At 38.4% G+C, this 22,269-nt stretch overlaps 1 protein-coding gene across 1 annotated transcript in view; it reads left to right on the top strand.

The window, feature by feature from the left end:
- The window catches only part of ISY1 (ISY1 splicing factor homolog), a 33,310-nt gene that overhangs the window by 883 nt on the left and 10,158 nt on the right, over positions 1-22,269 (top strand). Inside the window, exons 2-6 of the mRNA XM_024580132.3 lie at positions 1,759-1,781; positions 2,359-2,410; positions 3,980-4,045; positions 4,449-4,491; positions 18,873-18,985. Of these exons, the coding sequence (XP_024435900.1) occupies positions 1,759-1,781; positions 2,359-2,410; positions 3,980-4,045; positions 4,449-4,491; positions 18,873-18,985 (297 nt within the window). The remainder of the gene's footprint in view (positions 1-1,758; positions 1,782-2,358; positions 2,411-3,979; positions 4,046-4,448; positions 4,492-18,872; positions 18,986-22,269) is intronic.

The following is a 22,269-nucleotide window of genomic DNA, read 5'->3' as shown; positions in this document are numbered from 1 at the left end:
TTTACCATAATATTTTCATGAAGTGAGGCCCCCATAATAAACCCTTGACGCTATAGTAAGGTTATAGAATAACTCCAACATAAGGTTATATTGGAAACCATTGGAGATTGATGAACACAAGAACCTAAGAATGAGAGAAACCAGTTGGCTAGAAGCAGTGCTTTCTGTAGGAGGATATGCCCCAAATTTACTGTTTCATTCTGCTCTAAAGCTCTTCATTTCTGAACTCTGGCAAGCATTGGGAATCTCCTTTTTCCATTCCTTAGCCAGGGAGACGATCCTTGGGCCTGGATATTTCTGGCTACAGGAGTTTTGGGTTATTTTATATAACACCATCACACGTTCATATTTGTGGGTTCATTATTCTGGGTACATGCCCTCATCACTGATCACTTATTATTGATTCATTGTTTTGGAGGGAGTTCCTATGTGTTCCTTGGGAAGAACCATGGCTTAGTTCCTAGCATCTAGCATGATGTTTTAAGCATGGAATAGGCATTGAGAAATACTGAATTAAATATTTAGGATCTATAGGCTTTAATGAAATATCTAGGACACAGTCTTAGCCTTCAGGATGATGGTTTCCTCTAGGAGAGCCTCTATTTTATTCCTTAGTAAATTTTGTCTTCATTTACCCACCAAGCATTTGCCAAGTTTGTTTTTGTGTCCATTGAAAAGGAGGGTGAGAGACAAGATTTAAATGAGCTCACTTTTGCTTGGCATCTATAAACGGCATACTGGATGTCTTCATGTATTTATCTCATCAAGTCATCATGACCTCTGTATGAAATAAGAGGTATGATCCCTGTTGTAAAGTAGTCCTAGAGAGACTACTCAGGGATGATAAGTGGAAGAGCTGGGAATAAAATTCAATTTCATGACTCCAGCAAGTACTCTTTCACTTACACCCAGAAAACATTTTCCCTGCCTGACATTGTGTTTCAGGGATAATTGCCTTGACCCTAGTGTGACAGTACTTGTATAAAACTGTCTTTATAAAAGTTAGTCTCTTCTTTCTCAAATTCCATTGCCAGAAAACACACAACTGTGATAGTAGATGGAAAGTGCCATGGTAGGTATAAACCCAGACAAAGGGTAGCAACCTAGTCGGGAAGAAGGGGGTCTTGGAAAAACTTATTGGGATGATGATGACACAAGTAAATTTTGAAGGATGAATAGGAGTTAGCCAGATCCAAGGGGTTGGGGACCAGAGGAGTAAAGATTTTAGGCAGAGGGAGCAGCATAAGTAAAGTCACAGGATTTGGACATCTTTTAATTATTTTTTCTTTAATTTTGAGAGTACGTTTATTTAAAGCTGGGGACAGTGAAACAGGGAAGGGCTTAGGAGAGAAGAAGCAACAGGAAAGAGCCCAGGCAGTCATGCTTTGGCTCTCTAGAAATGTTATAGAAAAGAAATAAGCCTAGATTGCTTTGGCTCACTAGAAAGTTAGAGAAAAGTGACCTTGGAGATAGATTCAAGGGGTTAGCCCAGGATGAGCTGCTGCTGCCCATTGCTGCCCTCATTGCAACTCTTTTGGGGACCATTGGAGTTTAGGAGATGTGTGCCTGAGAGGGAAGAAAGGTGTGGTCATGCTCCTGAGAGGGAGAGCGCTCTTTTAATATTTTTTTTGTTACTCTGTTTATATGCTACTTCAAGCATTTTGTTTGTGACTATGCCTTGTGGTGAAACTTGTTGCTAAAAAGCAAATAAAAGTTTTTAAAAAATGGGTATTTTTCTTCTGTTCTTTCCCCTTTTAGGCCCGAAATGCAGAAAAAGCCATGTAAGTATCAACTCAATTTTGACTGTAGATTTTATATAACTTAATTACTACCACAGAGCTCTTTTTGTGTTTGGTCCTTTCGGTGTATTAGCCTTTTGATATGTTCCTTACTCTACATATTTTCGAATAGTATTTCCATATTTTCCCATTTGTTTTCCCCATTAGTGTTTTCTGAAAGCTCCCAGAACTTTTATTGGATGAGCATTCATTCACCTGGGCATGGAGGCTGGGGCTGTGAGAGTGACAGCTAGGGCACCCCAAATACTAATCTTTCATATCTGGATGTTTTGCTCACCACAGTAGTCTATTAAGTTGTTTCCCACAGTATTTACGTGCAATGAAAATAAAATAGATACTTGGGTGTTCAGAAACACACATGGTCCTATAAATTCTACTCTTTGGAACAAATTCATGTTCTTTGGAACATGGAAACCTGTAACTTCTCTGTGGTTTCCTAATCCCAACACACACAAGAATGACATTGAATATGGTCATGAGCAGATTTACTCTATCCAGGAACTTGGGTGATAAGAAGTCTGTGAGCAGGATCTAATGGAGTCTTTTCTGTTTCTGGTAGGACTGCCTTAGCAAGATTTCGCCAAGCTCAACTGGAGGAGGGAAAAGTGAAGGTTGGTGTAAATCTTCCTCTTGAATTGTAAAGTAGCATGAAAAATGTGGTAAAACTCCCTACTGAGCTGACTTTAAACTCAAAATCTTCCTGTTTCTTGTCTATACTTGCTGACATGCTTATCAGTTTATCCACTTGAATTCTAGGTGCATCTCTATAGCTAGGGCTTTGTGATGATCTGGCTGCTTGTTCTTCCATCTCTTTTGTGCTATGATAATTGGGTTCCCGTATTATCCCAGCTCTGTCTAATATTGAATAATAGTAGGTAGAATAGCTGTGGGGAACAGCTTTTAGCTGAAACCAGTCAGTGATCTCAGACTCACAGAGACTCAGCCAGATTAGGGATAAAATGTACCATTCTTTGGATATTCTGTTTTGTTTACATTTTATCTTTTTCTTTAGTTTTTTTGTATCAGTTTCAGGTGTACAGCATAGTGGTTGGAGAATCTTGTACTTTACAAAGTATTCCCTCGATACTTCCAGTTCCATCTGCCACCATACATAATTATGACAGTATTATTCGCTGTATTCCCTATGCTGCACTATACATCGCTATGACTGTTTTGTAACTACCAATATGTACTTCTTAATCCCTTTACCTTTTTCACCCAGTCCCCCAAACCCCCTGCCCTCTGGCAATCATCAGTCTGTTCTCTGTAACTGTGAGTCTGTTTCTCTTTTGTTTGTTTATTTAAATTGTTCTTTATATTTCACATGTATATGAAATCATATGGTATGTGTCTTTCTCTGACTGATTTGACTTAGCATAATACTCTCTAGGTCCATCCATGCTATCGCAAGTGGTAAGATTTCATTCCTTTTTATGGTTGAGTAATATTCCATTGTATATATGTACCACGACTTTTTTATCCACTTGTCTGTTGATGGGCACTTGGATCGCTTCCGTATCTTGGCTGTTATAAATAATGCTGCAATGAATATAGGGGTGCATAAACTCTTTCAAATTAGTATTTTGGGTTTCTTCAGATATATCCCCAGAATTGAAATCATTGGGTCATAAGGCAGTTTCATTTTAAATTTTTGAGGACCCTCTGTACTGTTTTCCATAGTGGCTTCTCCAGTCTGCTTCCCCACCAACAGTGCATGAGGGTTCCCTTTTCTCCACATCCTCGCCAACACTTCTTTCATTGATGATGGCCATTCTGACAGGTGTGAGGTGATATGTCATTGTGGTTTTAATTTGTATTTCTCTGATGAGTAGTGACATTGAGCATCTTTTCATAGGTCTGTTGGCCATCTGTTCTTAAGGTGATATAAATATGCCATAAAGTGGATATGACCTGGTTTACTTAGTCATCTCTCTACTATAGGAATTTTAATTTGTTTCCATTGCTTCACTATACTAAATACAGTGCAATGAATGTGTTTGTCTATTGTTTCCTAAATAGAGATTGTAAAGTGAGGTTTAAGGCTTGATGAGATCATTTGGAAGTGAAACTTTAGATGTGTTTAGACGTTTTGGACTTCAGGCCTGGATCAGTTGAATGTTGCAGGAAGTTTGTAATTTCATACTGTATAGTGGCAATGTGTAAAATTTGCTTCTTTTTAGGAACGAAGACCCTTCCTCGCTTCGGAATGTACTGAGTTGCCCAAAGCTGAGAAGTGGAGACGACAGGTACATTCTAGATGAATATGATCTTAGTAGAAGTAACAAGTATCTAATTGGTTCTTGCTATCTAAATGAATTTTAAATCAGAATTCTAAGTTATTTTTTAAAAAGATTTTATTTATTTTTTAGAGAGGGGAAGGGAGGCAGAAAGAGAGGGAGAGGAACATCAATGTGCGGTTGCCTCTTGAATGCACCTCCTACTGGGGACCTGGCTGGCAACCCAGGCATGTGGCCTGGACTGGGAATCTAACTGGCGACCCTTTGGTTCACCGGCTGGTATTCAGTCCACTGAGCCACACCAGCTAGGGCCTAAGTTTTTTTTTAATTACTAATTTTAAGTTACATTTTCCTGTGCTTTTAGACATATTCAAAACTAATAAGAATCTATTAACTTTTGTTTTTTTCATAGATCATTGGCGAGATCTCAAAAAAAGTGGCTCAGATTCAGAATGGTAAGCTAGTCTGTCTACTTGAAGTGCTTAATTTTCAAATCCACAATTAGACTTGGGGATGTCAACACTCTTCTCTCAATAATTAATAGAACAAGTAAAAAATCAGTAAGGACATACAAAAACTGAACAATACTAATAATTTGACCTAGTTGACATTTATACAATAGTCTACTTCACCTAACATAAAAGCACACACTTTATTTTTTAAATATATTTTATTGATTATGCTTTTACAGTTGTCCCATTTTTTTCTCACCTTTATTCTCCTCTGCCCTGCACTCCCTACCCCACCAGTTTTCTCCACCTTGGTTAATGTCCGTGGGTGGTACATATAGGTTCTTTGGCTTCTCCATTTCCCATACTATTCTTAACCTCCCCCCATCTATTTTGTACCTACCATTTATGCTTCTTATTCCCTGTACCTTTTCTGCTATTCTCCTCTCTCCCCCTTCCCATTGATAACCTTCCAGGTGATCTCCATTTCTGAGATTCTGTTCCTGTTTTAGTTGTTTGCTGAGTTCATTTTTATTTTTGTTTTTAGGTTCAGTTATTGATAGTTGTGAGTTTGTTGTCATTTTACTGTTTATAGTTTTGATCATCTTCTTTTTCTTTGGGAACTCCCTTTAACATTCCATATAATAAGGGCTTGGTGATGATGAACTCCTTTAACTTGACCTCATCTGGGTAAAGCACTTTATCTGCTCTCCATTCTACATGATAGCTTGGTTGGATAGAGTAATCTTGGACGTAGGTCCTTGCCTTTCATGACTTTGAATACTTCTTTCCAGCCCCTTCTTGCCTGCAAGATTTCTTTTGAGAAATCAGCTGATAGTCTTATGGGCACTCTTTACCAATAGGTTACTGTCTCATTTTCTCTTGCAGCTTTTAAGATTCTCTCCTTATCTTTAATCTTGGGCAATGTAATTATGACTTACCTTGGGGTGTGCTTCCTTGGGTCCAACTTCTTTGGGACTTTCTGAGCTTCCGGGACTTCCTGGAAGTCTGTTTCCGTTGCCAGATTAGGGAAGTTCTCCTTCATTGTTTTTTCAAATAAGTTTTCCATTTCTTGCTCTTCCTATTCTCCTTCCGGTACCCCTATTATTTGGATGTTGGAACATTTTAAGTGGTCCCGGAGGTTCCTGAGCCTCTACTCATTTTTTTGGATGCTTGTTTCTTTATTCTGTTCTGGTGGAATGTTTATTTCTTCCTTTAGCTCCCAGTTTCCTTTCCTTCACTGTTGGTTCCCTGTATATTTTTCTTTATTTCACTTTGTATAGCCTTCACTTTTTCCTCCATTTTGAAGCCATACTCAACCATTTCTGTGAGCATCCTGATTACCAGGATTTTGAACTTTTAATCTGATAGGTTGGCTATCTCTTCATAGTGTATTTCTATTTTTGGAGCTTTGATCTGTTCTTTCATTTGGGCCCTGTTTCTTTTGCTCAGCCCGTTGCTTGGTAGTAAGGGGCAGAGCCTTAGGTATTAACCAAGGCGGGGCAACCCATGTCCCTGTGTTGAGGCAGTGTGTGGGGGTGGGGTCAGAGAGGGAACAAGGCTGCTTGCTTGGCTCTGGGCCAGCTTTCAGTCACTTTTCCCAGTACTAACAAGCAAATTGGGCCCTACTGGTGCTGATTCTTGGGTGGATGGGTTTGTCTATGTTTTAGGACCCTGTGGGTCTCTCCAATGAACTCTGGCTGTGAAGCTGGGAGTTTCTCTTGCTGCTGCAACCCCCACAGGTTTGTATAGCCCAAGGTTTTAAGGCTTTATTTCTCCACATTGGAACCCTGAGTTTTGCTGTCTGTCTCACTCCCCAGTTGTTCCTCCTGGTTTATCTGCATGCAAATGTTGAAACACCAGATCTACCAGCTGTCCTTGCCATGAGTCCTCCCTACCCCGGCTGCCTGTCTCTACCCCTCCTACCAGTCTGAATGAATGTTTCTTCTTGAACTCCTTGGTTGTCAGAGTTCCATACAGTTTGATTTTCTGGCAGTTGTGGTTATTTTTTGTTTTTAAATTTCTTGTCCTTTTGGTTGTGTGAGGAGGCACAGTGTATCTACCTACACCTCTGTCTTGGCTGGAAGCAAAAGCATACACTTTATTTTTTAGAGAGCACATTTTTTAAAACATATTTTGTTTTTGGCTGGTGTGGCTCAGTGGATTGAGTGCCAGCCTGCAAACCAGAGGGTTGCCAGTTTGATTCCCAGTTAGGGTGCATGCCTGCATTGCGGGCCAGGTCCCCAGTTGGGGCTGTGCAAGAGGCCACCACACATTGTTTTTCTCCCTCTCTTTCTTCCTCCCTTCCCCTTTCTCTAAAAATAAATAAATGAAATCTTTGAAAAAAACATACTTTTTGCTATAAAAGAAATATTAGCACATTTAAAATAATTGAAATCATACATTGTGTGTTCTCTGATAGCATTAATGTAGAAATCAACAGCGGAAAGATATTGGGAAAATTTCAAATATTTGGAAATTAAACAACATACTTCTAAATAACCCATGTATCAAAGAGGAAACCACAAGAAGATTAGAAATTTTGGTGGACGTAATGGGTATTTATATTTCTATATTTTGAAGAATTAAAAATTTCTATTATACTTGAGATTAAACATTATATTTGTTTCAGGTGTACAACATAGTTATTAGCCATTTATATAATTTATGAAATGATCTCCCTGATAAGTCTAGTACGGATCTATACCATATGTAGTTGTTACAATATCATTGACTATATTCTTTATGGTCCGCCTTACATTCTTGTAACTATTTTTATAACTGTCAGTTTGTATTTCTTAACCCCTTCTCCTATTTCGCCCAGTCTCCCAAACCCTTTCCCCTCTGGCAACCACCAGTCTGTTCTCTGTATCTATGAATTTTTTTTTGCTTGTTTGTTAGGTTTCACATATAAGTGAAATCATAGGGTATTTGTTTTTCTCTGACTTATTTGACTTAGCATAAAACCCTCTAGGTCCATCTATGTTGTGGCAGATGGCAAGATTTCATTCTTATTATGGGTGAGTAATATTCCATTGTGTAAGTATACCACATCTTTATCCTTTTGTCTACTGAAGGACAGACACTTAGGTTGCTTTTGTATCTTGTCAGTGATCACAAAAGAATGCAAATATCTTTTTGAAATAGTGTTTTGGATTTATTTGGATATATACTCAGAAGTGGCATTGCCAGGTGATTTGGTAGTTCTGTTTTTAATTTTTGGTGAAACCTCCATACTGTTTTCTATAGTGCCTATTATAACTTACAATACTACCAGTATGCACGAGACTTCCCTTTTCTCCACATCCTTGCCAAAACTTCTTTGATTTATTGATGATGGCCATTCTGGTAGGTGTGAGGTGATATCTTATTGTGGTTTTACTTTGCATATCCTTTTTTTTAACAACTGATAGTCAAGTTATTAAAAAGGTTGATTTAAGCATCTGCAATGATGACTTCAGTCTTGACTTGGCTCAATACTGATGGAAATAGTCTGCTTAAAAATCTCAGAAGAGCTCTTCAAGTCAGTGAGTCACTTGTGGGTCCTTATCTGACAGGATCCCAAGTCTTAGAACTGCCTCACCCCTCACAGGAAGTTTTTCTTGTAGTGATTCTTGGAGTCTTGGAACGCGTCTCAACTGGTTCTTTCACATTGAGATTCTTTTCCTTGGCACCTCTGATCAAGTCAGCACTCACCTTCTCCAAAGACTTTACATTCTGATTAGAGGAATTCTAATCCAGTAAATCGTCATCTCTGGTTGAGTGGGTATCTTTCTGGTATCTTTATTATTTTTTAAAAAGGTTTTATTTTTTAATTTAATTTTAGAGAGAGGGGAAGGGAGGGAGAAAGAGAGGGAGAGAAACATCAATGTGTGGTTGCCTCTTGCACACCCCAAACTGGGAACCTGGCCTGCAACCCAGGCATGGCTGGGAATCGAACTGGCGACCTTTTGTTTTGCAGCTCGCGCTCAATCCAGTGAGCTACACCAGCCAAGGCTCTTTCTGGTATCTTTAAAAGCCATTGCTGCCATGCTGCTTCCTGGCCAACTTGTTCCTTGAGGAGAGAGCGAACAGTGGTGAGTCAGGAGCAGGAGTGGGTGGGACAACGGTTAGCTTCAGCTGCAATCTCCTCTTCCTCAGAAGGTTTAAGTTGCATATCCTTGATGATTAGTGATGTTGAACATCTTTTCATATGTCTATTCGCCATCTGTATGTCCTCTGTGGAGGAATGTCTGTTCTGGTCCTCTGCCCATATTTTAATAGGATTTAAAATTTTTTTTTATTGGTTAAGTTACGTGAGTTACTTATGTTGCGCTGGCCAAAAAGTTTGTTGTTTTCCGTAAGATGGGTCTAGTATAGCTTAGTTGTTTTTAACTTCATTTGAAACAATTTTGTTAGATTGTATTGTGAGAGCTGTCGTATCAGAATGCATTTTAAAAAGACATCAAAATTGGTGAATTTTTGTGTAGCCATTTTAATACCGAAGATGTATTAAAATGGCTACACAAAAATTCACCAATGAAGATGGAAGAAAATAAGCAACATTTTCAGCATATTATGCTTTATTATTTCAAGAAAGGTAAAAATGCAACTGAAACGCATTGTGCAGTGTATAGAGAAGGTGCTGTTACTAATTGAACACGTTAAAAGTGCTTTGTTTTGGTTGGCGGTTTCTTGCTGGGTGATGGCTGAGTAGACCAGTTGAAGTTGATAGTGATCAAATTGAAACATTGAGATCAATGAACATTATACCACACAGGAGAGAGCTGACATACTCAGAATATCCAAATCAATAAAGTTGTTGGTGAAAATACAAAAAATATCTTTTATTTTACAGAAAAAACTAAACATACTTTTTGACCAAAACAATATATTTTGGATATTAACCCCTTACTGAATGTAGGTTGTCTCTTCTTTTTTTTTTTTTGATGGTTTCCTTTGCTGTGCAGAATGTTTTAGTTTGATGTTTTCCCATTTGTTTATTTTTCCATTTGTTTCCCTTACCCAAGGAGACATGCCTCCAAAAATATTGCTAAGAGTATTATCACAGAATTTACTGCCTATATTTTCTTCTGGGAGTTTTATGGTTTACATTTATAGTCTGCATTTAGGTCTTTAATCCATTTTGAGTAAATTCTTGTTTTGGTGTAAGAAGGTGGTCTAATTTTATTTTTTTGTATGGGGCAGTCCAGTATTCCCAATAGTATTTGTTGAAGAGATTGTCTTTACCCCACTGGATATTCTTCCCTCCTTTGTCATATATTAATTGACCATAAAGGTGTAGGTTTAATTCTGGGCACTCTGTTCTGTTCCATTAATCTGTGTGTCTGTTATGTGCCAGTACCAACACTCTTTTGATAACTGTAGCCTTGTAGTTTGGTTTGATGGATAGATATCAGGTTGTGTGACGTCCAACTTTATTCTTTCTCAAGATTGCTTTGGCGGTCTGGGATCTTTTGTGGTTTCATATTAATATTATTTAGATTTTTTTAGTTTCAGTTTTGTGTAAAGTGCTATTGGTATTTTGATAAGGATTGCATTGAATCCATAGATTGCTTTGGGTAGTATGGACATTTTAATGATGTTAATTCTCCCTATCCATGAGCATGGTATATGCTTACATTTATTTGTGTTTCTTTCTTCATTGTCTTATAGTTACAGGTCTTTTACACTCTTGGTTAAATTTATTGCTAGGTATTTCATTCTTTTTTGATGCTGTTGTAAATAGAGTTATTTTCTCAACTTTCTTTCTGATAGTTTGTTACTGGTGTATAACAATGCAACCAATTTCTGAATATTAATTATTCTGCTTCTTTACTGAATTCATTTATTATCTTTAATAGTTTGCGCTGGAATCTTTAGGGTTCTCTCTATATAGTAGTATTCTGTCATCTACAAATACAGTGTTAGTTGGGTGTGGTTGGGTGTCAGGGAATCACCATGGTGAGGTGAATTCTATTAGCCAGGTTAATGAAGAACTCAGATTTTGTGCCTGCCTGCACCTGGTTTTCTGTTTGGGGGTAGGGTTCAACAAAGGAACAATGGCTCCTGCCATCCCTTTCATCCCTGGAGAGAGATGTCCCAATCCCTGTCCCTCCTGCACCCTCCCCCTGGAACCTAGTCAATTTAGTTTTTTCCCCATATGTCCTTTGTGCTTTTTGAATTGCTACCTCTGTGCTGGAGCCCAAAGCAAGTGAGTTTGTGAGCAAATGAATCTGTGCTTGGGCCTAAGACCTGCAGCGCCCAGGTCTCCAGCAGCCTTCCATCTCACTTGGATATAATCTTCACTAGTTTTTCACAGCCAGGTGTTATGGGGATTTTTATTCCCAGCAGTGGATCCCTAGGCAGGGGAACCCAGTGTAGGACTGGGATCCCATGCTCCTCAGCGGGGAATCTCTACAGCTGAGATATTTCTCCTGATTCTTTTTTTTTAAAAAATATTTATTGATTTGAGAGAGAGAAACATTGATTTGTTGTTCCACTTATTTATGCATTTATTGGTTGATTCTTGTATATGCCCTAACCAGAGATTATACCTGCAACCTTGGTGTATTTGGACAATGCTCTAACCAACTTTTGTACCCATCCAGGGCTTCCTCCGGGTTCTTAATTGCCACACCATGGGTGTGGGACCTGCCAGTTCATGTGTCTCCCCCTCTTACCAATCATGACGTTGCTTTCTTATATATTTAGTTACAGGACTTCTGTTCAGCAGGTGTTCAGGTGGTTCTCATGATGGTTGTTGAATAATTTAGTTGTAATTTTGATGTGATTGTGGGAGGAGGTGAATGCAGCATTCACCCACTTTGCCATATTGCCATATTGACAGAATTTCAGAAAATATTTTTAATTGAGTGATAATGAAAACTTAACATCAAAATTTAGGGAAAAAAACAATTATGGTATGCAACTAAACAATGTTTAGATGAAAATTTATTGCTTTAAAATTACAGAAAGTAAGAAAGGTCAAAAATCAGTGAACCAAGTTTCTACCCCAGGCAATTAAACAAGAAGAGCAAATTAAATCCAAAGTAAGCATAAGGAAGGAGCTAATAAGATGAGAGCAGAAATCAATGAAATTGAAAACAGAAGAAAATAGAGAAAATAAATCAAGGCTGATTCCTAAGACAATCAATAAAAATTAATAAACTTTTAATCAAAATGACTGAGGAAAATTACAAGCATCACGAATAAAATTGGGCCATGACTGGTCAGTGGGTTGGGTGTCGTCCCTCAAACTGAAAGGTTGCTGATTCGATGCCTGCTTCAGGGCACATGCCTGGGTTGCAAGCCAGGTGCCTGGTTGCGGACATGCCAGAGGCAACCACACAATGTTTCTGTCACACATCAATGTTGCTTATCCTCTTTTTTGCCTGCCTTTCACCTCTCTATCAAAATAATTCAATAAATAAAATCTTTAAAAAAATTTCTTTACTATTCTATTACACTTGTCACAATTTTTCCCCTGTTGCTCTCCCCTGCCCCACCCACACCCTGCTCCCAAAATCAATCCCCTACCCTGTCGTCCATGGGTCATCCATCCATGTTCCTTGAGTAGACCTTTCCCCTCCTTTACCCCCTCCTCTGCCTCCCTCTGCCCCTCTGGTTACTGTCAGTCTGTTCCTTGTTTCCATGCCTCTGGTTCTATTTAGCCCGTTGGTTTGTTTTGTTCATAAGGTTCCTGTTACAGATGACATCATATGATATTTATCTTTCACTGCCTGGCTTGCTTCACTTAGCATAATACTCTCTAGTTTTATCCATACTGTTGCGAAAGGTAGGAATTCCTTCTTTCTTTCTGCTGAGTAGTATTCCATTCTGTAACGTACCCCAGTTTTTTGATCCATTCATATGATGGGCACATAGGCTCTTCCCAGCACTTGGCTATTGTTATTAATGCTGCTATGAACATTGGGGTGGGTAGGTTCTTCTGAATTGGTGTTTCAGGATTCTTAGGGTATAATCTTAGAAGTGGAATCCCTGGATCAAAAGGCAGTTCCAATTTCAGTTTTTTGAGGAAATTCCATACTGTTGTCCAAAGTGGCTATACTAGTCTGCATTCCCATAAACATTGTACTAGGGTTCCCTTTACTCCATAACTTTTCCAGCACTTGTTGTTTGTTGATTTGTCTGTAATGACCATTCTGAAACTGTGAAGTGGTATCTCCTTGGGTTTTTGTTTGCATCTCTCTGAGGGGTAGTGATGCTGAGCATCCTTTCATATGTCTCTGAGTACTCTATATGTCCTCCTTGGAGAAGTGTCTGTGTTCAGGTACTTTGCCCATTTTTTAATTGGATTGTTTGTTTTCCTGATGTGGAGTTGTGTGAGGTCTTTATATATTTTGGAGATCAAACCCTTGTCCAAAGTATCATTGGCAAATATATTTTCCCATACAGTTGATTCCCTTTGCATTTTGCTGATGTTTTCTTTAGCTGTATAGAAGCGTTCTATTTGATGTAGTCCCATTGGTTTATTCTTTCCTTTATGTCCTTTGCTCTTGGGGACATGTGGTGAAAATGTTGCACGGAATATCTGAAATTTTCCTGCCTGTGTTCTCCTTTAGACTTGTATGGTGTCCCGACTTATATTCAAGTCATTTGTCCATCTTGAGTTCATTTATGTGTATGGTGTAAGTTGGTGCTCGAGTTTCATTTTTTTACATGTAGCCACCCAGATCTCCTAACACCATCTGGTAAAGAGGCTAGTTTTACTCCATGTTATGCTCCTGCCCCCTTCTTTGAATATTAATTGACCAAAGAGACATGGGTTTATTTCTGGACTCTCTGTTCTGTTCCATTGATCTACGTGTTTGTTCTTATGCCAGTACCAGACTGTTTGATTACAGTGGCTTTGTAATATAGTTTGATATCAGGTATTGTGATCTCTCCTACTTTGTTCTTCTTTCTCAAAATTGCTGATGATGCTATTCGGGGTAATACATGGTTTCATATAAATTTTTGAAATGTTTATTATATGTCTGTAAAATATGTCATTGGTATTTAATAGGAATTTTGTTGAATCTATAAGTGGCTTTGGGTAGTATGTACATTTTCATAACGTTAATTCTTCCAATCCATAAACATGGTGTATGCTTCCATTTATTTGTGTCTTCCTTAATTTCTTTCTTTAGTGTTGTGTAGTTTTCTGAATACAGGTACTTATCCTAGGTATTTTATCTTTCTTGTGGCTATAGATTAAATTTATTTCTAGGTACTTTTATCTTTCTTGTGGCTATAGTCAATGGGAATTTTTCCCCTGATTTCTGTTTTTGATATTTCATTGTTGGTATACAGAAATGCCTTCAATTTCTGAATATTGACTTTGTATCTTGCTGTTTTGCCAGATTCACTTAGTAGGTCAGGAAGTTTTTTGATGAAGTCTATAGGGTCTTCTATGTACACTATCATGTCACCTGCAAACAATGACAGTTTTACTTCCCTGTTTCCAATTTGGATGCCTTTTAGTTCTTTTTCTTGTCTGATTGCTATGGGTAGAACTTCCAGTACTGTGTTGAATTAGAAGTGGTGAAAGTGGACACCCTTGTCTCGTTCCTTAATCTTAGTGGGAAAGCTTTTAGTTTTTGCCCATGAGTATGATGTTGGCTGTAGATTTCTCGTATATGGCATTTATTATGTTGAGGAGTGCTCCCTCAGCTCCCACTCTGCTGAGTGTTTTTATTGTAAATGGGTGCTGTCCCTTATGAAATGCTCTTTCTGCATCCATTGATATGATCATGTGATTTTTGTTTCTCTGATGTATTACACTTACTGATTTGCAAATGTTGTACCATCCTTGCATCCCTGTGATGAGACCAACTTGATCAGGGAATATGATGTTTTTAATGTATTGCTGGATGTGGTTTGCCAATATTTTTTGAGGATTTTAGCACCTATGGTCATCAGTGATATTGGCCTGGAGTTTTCTTTCTTTCTTGTGTCTTTATCAGGTTTTGGGATCAGAATAATGCTGGCCTCAGAAAAGAGTTTGGGAAGTCTTCCCCCTTCTTGGATTTTTTGGAATAGTCTGAGAAGGATAGGGTCTAGCTCTTCCTTAAATGTTTTGTAAAATTCTCCTGTGAAACTGTCCAGTCCAGGGCTTTTGCGTGCTGGGAGTATTTTGATTACTACTTCGATTTCACCAGCTGTTACCAGTCTGTCCAGGCTTTGTGCTTCTTCTTGATTGAGTTTTGGAAGATTGTATGTTTCTAGAAATTTGGCCATTTCACCCAGGTATTTAAATTTCTTAGCTTATATTTGTTCATAATTTCTTACAATCCTTTATATTTCTGTGGTATCAGTTGTAATCTCTCCTCTTTCAATCTATTTGATTTATTTGGGTCCTCTCCCTTTTTTCTTGTTGAATCTGGTTAAAGGCTTGTCCATTTTGTTTATCTTTTCAAAGAACCAACTCCTAGATTTATCGAACCTTTGAATTGTTCTTTTATTCTCTTGTCATTTAATTCTGCTCTGATCTTGATTATTTCCTTCCTCCTACATGGCCCTGGGGTATGTTTGTTGTTGTTTCTCCGCAGTTTTTGTAGTGTAGGGTTAGGTTGGTTATTTGAAATGTTTATGTCTTTTTTAGGTAGGCCTGTATTGCCATGAACTTCCTTTTCAAGATTGTGTTTGCTGCGTCCCATAGGTATCGGACTGTTGTGTGTTCATTTTCATTAGTTTACATACTTTTTGATTTCTTTTTTTTAAGATTTTATTTATTTATTTTTAGAGAGGGAGAAAAAGAGCTATAGAAATATCAGTGTGTGGTTGCCTCTCATATGGCCCCCACTGGGGACCTGGACAGCAACCCAGGCGTGTGCCCTGACTGGGAATTGAACCAGCGACACTTTGGTTTGCAGCCCACACTCAATTCACTGAGCTATGCCAGCCCGGGCTGATTTCTTCCTTAATATCATTATTAACCCATTCATTGTTTAATAGCCTATTGTTCAGTCTCCATGAATTTGAATATTCTTGAGTTTTTTCCTTGAGGTTGGTTTCTAGTTTCAAGCCCTTGTGCTCCAAGAAAATGCTTGATATAGTTTCAGTTTTCTTGAATTTGTTGAGGCTTGTTTTGTGTCCTATCAAGTGGTGTATGTTTGAAAATGTTCTATGTGCACTTGAAAAGAATGTGTGTTTTGCTTCTTTGGGATGAAAGATTCTATATATATATCAGTTAAAACTGAACACCACCCTTTTGATCTAGGGTGGTGTTCAGTTCTGCAATATCCTTGATATTTTGTTGGGAAGATCTATCCATTGTTGACACTGGGGTGCTAAAATCCCATTCTGTAAATGTGCTGTTATCTATCTTTCTTGAAGTCCTTCAAGATTTTCCTCATGTATTTGGGTGCTCCTGTGGTGGGTGCATAAATGTTTATAGTGTTTATGTCTTCTTGATGGATTCTGCCCTTGAGCATTATGAACTGTCCTTCTGTGTCTTTTTTTTATGGCCTTTGTTCTGAAGTCTGTTTTGTCTGATGTAAGCATTGCTAAACCGGCTTTTTCTTTTCCTGTCCATTTGCTTGGAATATTTGTTTCTAGCCCTTCACTTTCAGTCTGTGTAGGTCTTTTGTTTTGAGGTGGTTCTCTTATAAGCAGCATATATGTGGGTCATATTTTCTTATCCATTTAGCTACCCTGTGTCTTTTGTTGGAGGATTTAATCTATTTACATTTAAAGTTAATATTGATAGGTACTTATTCATTGCTGTTTTACACCTTTGGACCTGTGTGCCTCTCTCTCTCTCTCTCACTCTTTTTTGTTTTTCTTCTTAAAGCAGCCCCTTTAGCATGCCTTGCACTGCTGATTTGGTGGAGGTGTATTCCTTCAGCCTACTTTTGTCTGGGAAACTGCTTATTTTTAATTAGGAAATAATTAAAAGAAAACCTTCCTTTTTAATCGAGAGTCTTGCAGGGTAGTTGCAAGCCTTTCTTTTTCATTACTTGGAATATTTCTTGCCATTCCCTTCTGGCTTACAGTGTTTCTGTTGAGAAATCAGTGATACCCTTACTGGAGTTTCCTTGTATGTTACTATCTGTTTCTCCTTTGCTGCCTTTAAGATTTTCTCTTTGTCTTTAAATTTGCCATATTAATTATGATGTGTCTTGGAATGGGCCTCTTTGGGTTCATCTTGATTGGGATCCTCTGTCCTTCCTGGACTTGTGTGACTTTTTTCTTGTCAAGTTAGGGAAACTTTCTGTCATAACGTTTTCACACAGGTTTTCTATCTTTTACTCCTCTTCTTCTCCTTCTAGTTTCCCTATGACCCGGATATTATTACGTTTCATGTTGTCCTGTAGCTCCCTTAAACCCTCTTTGTTCTTTTTGAGTCTTTTTTCCTTTTCTTGCTATTTCTGGGAATTTTCTTCTACCTTGTCCTCCAGCTCACTGATTCTATCCTTTGCTTCATCTAGCCTGATTTTGATTCCTTCTACTGTGTTCTTCAATTCAGAAATTGTATCCTTCATTTCCTCCCGGTTCTTGTTGATAGTTTCTGTGTCCTTTTTTATGCTGATGTAGTTTGCCATCAGTTCCTTGTGGCATGCCTGGAGTTGTTTGTAGTTCTGTCTGGGCTCCATGAGTGTCCTTATAACCATTATTTTGAAATTAAAATGTCTGATATTTTGGTTACGTCAAATTCATTTAGCATTCTTTCTGAGGATTTCTCCATTCTTTCGTTCTGGGGTTTCCTCTTTCTGGGGATTCCTGAGTAGATGTAGGGAAAATATTGACAAACTTTAACATTCCTCATGATAAAAACTATTAACTAACTAGGAATAAAAGGGAACTTTTCACCTTGATCAAGCACTTCTATGAAAAAAACCTGTTCCATCATCATACTTACTGGCAGAAATTTGAACACTTTTTTCCTAAGGTGAGAAAGAAAGTAGAGATACTCATTCTCATCACTTCTATTCAATATCACACTGGAATTCCTAGCCACTGCAGTAAAGGAAGAAAAGGTAATATAAGGCTCACAGATTGGAAAGGAAGTAATAAAGTTCTCTGTTCGGATGACATGTTTTCTATGTAGGAAACTCCAAGGAATCTACAGAAAGATTTCTAAAATGAATATAGGCATTTAGCAATGTCATGCAATAGAAGGTCAGTAAATAAATTTTTTTACATACTGCCTGAATATTTGGAACTATAATATTTTTATAGTGCTATTGACAAATGCATCAAAATACAAGATAGACTTAGATATAGCCCTGGCTGGTGTGGCTCAGTGGATTGAGTGCCAGTCTGTGAACCAAAGGGCTGTCAGTTTGATTCCCAGTCAGGGCACATACCTGAGTTGCTGTCCAGGTCCCTGGTAGGGGGTGCTCGAGAGGCAACCACACATTGGTGTTTCTCTCCCTCTCTTTCTCCCTCCCTTCCCTTCTCTAAAAATAAATAAATAAAATCTTTAAGAAAAAGAAAGGCTTAGATATAAGTCTGACAAAATATATGTGTGATTAAAATGCTGAAAACTATGAAACAATGATGAAAGAAATCTAAGAAGACCCAAATAAATGGAGAGATATAAAGTGTGGAGGGGAAGACGCAACATAGGAAATATATCACTTTTTTTTCAAATACTATCACAATCAAAATCGCAACAGGATTTTGTTTTATGTGTTGACAAACGGTTTCCAAATTTAAATCTAAAGGTAGAATAATCAAAACAGTTTTGAAAAAGCACTGAATTGGAGTATTTATATCACCTAATTTCCAGGTTTAATTTGAACCACAGTATTCAAAGTAATGTGGTATTGGTGAACAGTAGACACATAGACTAATGGAACAGAAGTAGAGTCCAGAAGTAGAGTCACACGTTTATGATGAATTTACTTTTGACAAAGGTACAGAGCAATTCAATAGAGAAAAGGAAGGACTCTCCCTTGGTTCATTAACCATTTTCCCTCCTTGTCTGTGGTAAGATGCTCTAGCTACTCCCTGCTTTTGGCCACTACAGACAACACTCTCAGCAAACTCCTTTGTGCACATCCTTTTAATCAGTCTCTTAGGCTTAATTCTCAGGCCATTTAACAACACATGGTTTTCTCAAAAATACTAAGTCGATACAGAATGCTACCAGCCTCACTGCATCTTTGCTAGATTAAATGCTAAGTTGCCCCACCAGTAAATGCAGGATTACTTCATTTTATATTTCTTTGGTTGCTAATAAGGATGAAGTTTTTTCAAGGATTTTATTTCCCTTATGCTGGTGGCAACTCTGTTCATAATCCTTGTTCTTTCATTTATTTGGGTATTAATGGTATTTAAAATAAATTTAAAATGAGTATTTTTATCTTGTATGTCTTTGTAGATGTTGACATTCATTTTCACAGGTACGACATTGAATGGTATTTTGAAGAAATGATATAAATTTTTTTGTTTTCTAGCTGGCTTAGGTGAATTCCGAATTCGTGACCTGAATGATGAAATTAACAAACTGCTAAGAGAGAAAGGACACTGGGAGGTCCGGATAAAGGAGCTGGGTGGTCCTGATTATGTAGTAAGTAAGCAGCAACCCCAGTGGCTGTTAGCGGTAAGCTTGTAAGCTTTTGGGCAGGCTGGGTAGGTCTTGTCTAGGAGCATGCAGCTCCCTGCCCATGCCTATCAGAGGGTAGGCACTCAAGAAGTGAAAGAAGGCTTGAAAAAGTACCTGTTGCTGGTAGACAGGAAACCATGAAAAGCATAGGTCAGATAATGCTTAAAGGCTCCATAGCACAGGTCTCAGAGCAGATAGGGCACATGCATTTACCAGTCAGATGTTCCTAAGTAAGCCACTTAATCTCTCTGGGTCTTGCTCCTTGGGAAGTAGGGCAACCATTATTGGATTTTTACCTGAGGAGGCTGTGGAACACTCCATTCTTTCCTTTCTTTGGACTCTTAAAAATGCAGTACTCTTGAACAGTGGCTTTCAAGCTTTTAGGGCCACGAGTCATTATAAATATGTGCACACACGTGTGCACACACACACTTTATATCACAACCTAGTGAACACAAAAATGTGCTGAAGAAATACTTAGTATGTGTTCATCCACTTTCTTATTTTCTAATCTGTTCTATTTTGATTTTTAAAAAACTGATGATTGTGACCCACTTAATTGATTTCATGTCTCGATTCTGGTTTCAACGTTGAAAAATACTGTTCCCAAAGCTTGTGAAGAGATCTGCCTCAGATCATTTGAACCAATAGTATCTAATTAGTGGGCTATATATAATATGTAAGAAATACATGGCAGTTTTCTACATCATGGTCTTTTCACGTTTGTGAAGGTCTAACACAGCCATAATTTGCACTTTAGTACCTGGCATGTAAATGAAGCATTTCTTCTTCCCATAGCAAAAAGAAAGGCATTCACATTTCTTGAACATCTACCAGGTCTGTGATGATGTATTTTGTGTCCTGTCAGACTGAATTAAAGTAATGCAGAAATTTATCAATTCTCATAGAAAATGTCAGAAGCATTATAAAATTAATATATAATTCTTAAGTTCACCACCCCAAAGCAACATTGTTTTTATATATTTCCTTTCAGAATTTTTTAATGCTTAATAATTTTATTTTCATATATTATATATAAAAATAATAAATTTATGCCCTAACTGGTGTGGCTGAGTAGGTTGGGTGTCATCCCACAAGCCTAAAGGTTGCAGGTTCGATTCCTGGTCAGGGCATGTGCCTGGGTAGAGGGCCAGATCCCCAGTTGGGGGCATTGAAGAGGCAACTGATTAATGTTTCTCTTGCACATCGATGTTCTCTCCCTCTCTTTCTTCCTCTTTTCCCCTTTCTCTAAAAATAAATAAAATTTTTTTCAAAAAGCTGATACATTTAGAGTTTTAGTTTTATAAGATGAAAAGACTTATGATGATGGATGGCGGTGATAGTTACATGACATTATGAATATATTTATTACCATTTTTATGTACATATAAGAATGGTTAAGACTTCTGGCCAAGGTGAACGTGTAGGTGGACACACTTTCCCTCCTCTCACAACCAAAAGGACAACAACAAATTAATTTAAAAAAAGAGAAAAAAAGCAGAACTGCCAGAAAATCAAACTGTATGGAAGTCTGACAACCAAGGAGTTAAAGAAGAAACATTCATTCAGACTGGTAGGAGGGGCAGAGATGGGCAGCTGAGTCAGAGATGGCATGTGGCTAGGCGGCAGCTAGAGGACCGGGTAGGTGATGTGGTGGTGGTAGACTGGGGTAGCCCCACATTTCCATGTGGATAAACTGGGAAGAAAAACTGGGGAGCAAGGTGGACTGCATAACCCAGGTTCCAGTGTGGGGAATAAAGCCTCAAAACCTCTGACTGTAAAAACCTGTGGGGTTGCAGTGGTGGAAGAAACTTCTAGCCTCACAAGAGGGTTCATTGGAGAGACCCACAGGGTCCTAGAACATCCACAAACTCACCCACCCAGGAATCAGCACCAGTAGGGCCCAATTTGCTTGTGGGTACCCGGAGAAGTGACTGAAAGCCGGCCCAGAGCCGAAGAAGCAGCATTGTTCCCTCTCTGACTCCTCTACCACACACAGCGCCACAACATAGGGATGTGGGTTGTCCTGCCTTGGTGAATACCTAAGGCTCAGCCCCTTACTACCAAGCAGTCAGGCTGAGAAAAAGAAATACGGCCTAAATGAAAGAACAGATCAAAGCTCCAAAAATAGAAGCGATAAAGAGATAGCCAACCTATCAGATGAAAAGTTCAAAACCCTGGTAATCAGGATGCTCACAGAAATGGTTGCAAAATGGAGGAAAAAGTGAAGGCTATGCAAAGTGAAATAAAGAAAAATATACAGGGAACCAACAATGAAGGAAAGGAAACTGGGACTCAAATCAACAATTTGGAGCAGAAGGGAGAAATAAACATTCAACCAGAACAGAATGAAGAAACAAGCATCCAAAAAAATGAGTAGAGGCTTAGGAACTTCCAGGACAACTTTAAACGTTCCAACATCCGAAACACAGGGGTGCCAGAATGAGAAGGGGAAGAGCAAGAAATGGGAAACTTACTTGAAAAAATAATGAAGAAATTTCCCAATTTAGCAAAGGAAATAGACTTCCAGGAAGTCCAGGAAGCTCCAAGAGTCCCAAAGAAGTTGGACCCAAGGAAGCATACCCCAAGGTACGTCATAATTATAATACCCAAGATGAAAGATAAGGAGGGAATTTTAAAGGCAGCAGAAGAAAAGGAGACACCTACAAAGGAGTTCCCATAAAACTGTCAGCTGATTTCTCAAAAGGAACCTTGTGAGCAAGAAAGGGCTGGAAAGAAGTATTCAAAGTCCTGAAAGCCAAGGACCTACATCCAAGATTACTCTATACAGCAAAGCTTTCATTTAGAATTGGAAGGGCAGATAAAGTGCTTTATCCAGATAAGGTCAAGTTAAAGGAGTTCATCATCACCGAGCTATTATTATATGAAATGTTAAAGGGACTTACATAAGAAAAAGAAGATCAAAACTGAACAGTAAAATGACATCAAACTCACAACTATCAACAATTGATCCCTCAAAAACTAAGCAAACAATTAGAACATGAATGAAATCACAGAAATGGAGATCGCGTGGAGGTTTATCAGTGGGAAGGGGGAGGGGAGAGTATAGGGGAAAAGGTGCAGGGAATAAGAAGTGTAAATGGTAGGCACAAAATAGACAGGGAGAGCTTAAGAATAGTATAGGAGATAGAGAAGCCAAAGAACTTACATGTATGACTCATGGACATAAACTAAGGGGGGGAATTCTGGTGGGAGTGGGGGTGCAGGGCGGAGGGGAAGTAAGGGGA

Source organism: Desmodus rotundus, chromosome 10 (genome assembly GCF_022682495.2).
Source record: "Desmodus rotundus isolate HL8 chromosome 10, HLdesRot8A.1, whole genome shotgun sequence".
Classification (NCBI taxonomy): Eukaryota; Metazoa; Chordata; class Mammalia; order Chiroptera; family Phyllostomidae; genus Desmodus; species Desmodus rotundus.
The sequence above is the reverse complement of the archived record's forward strand: the minus strand, read 5'-3'. Positions and strand labels throughout refer to the sequence as shown.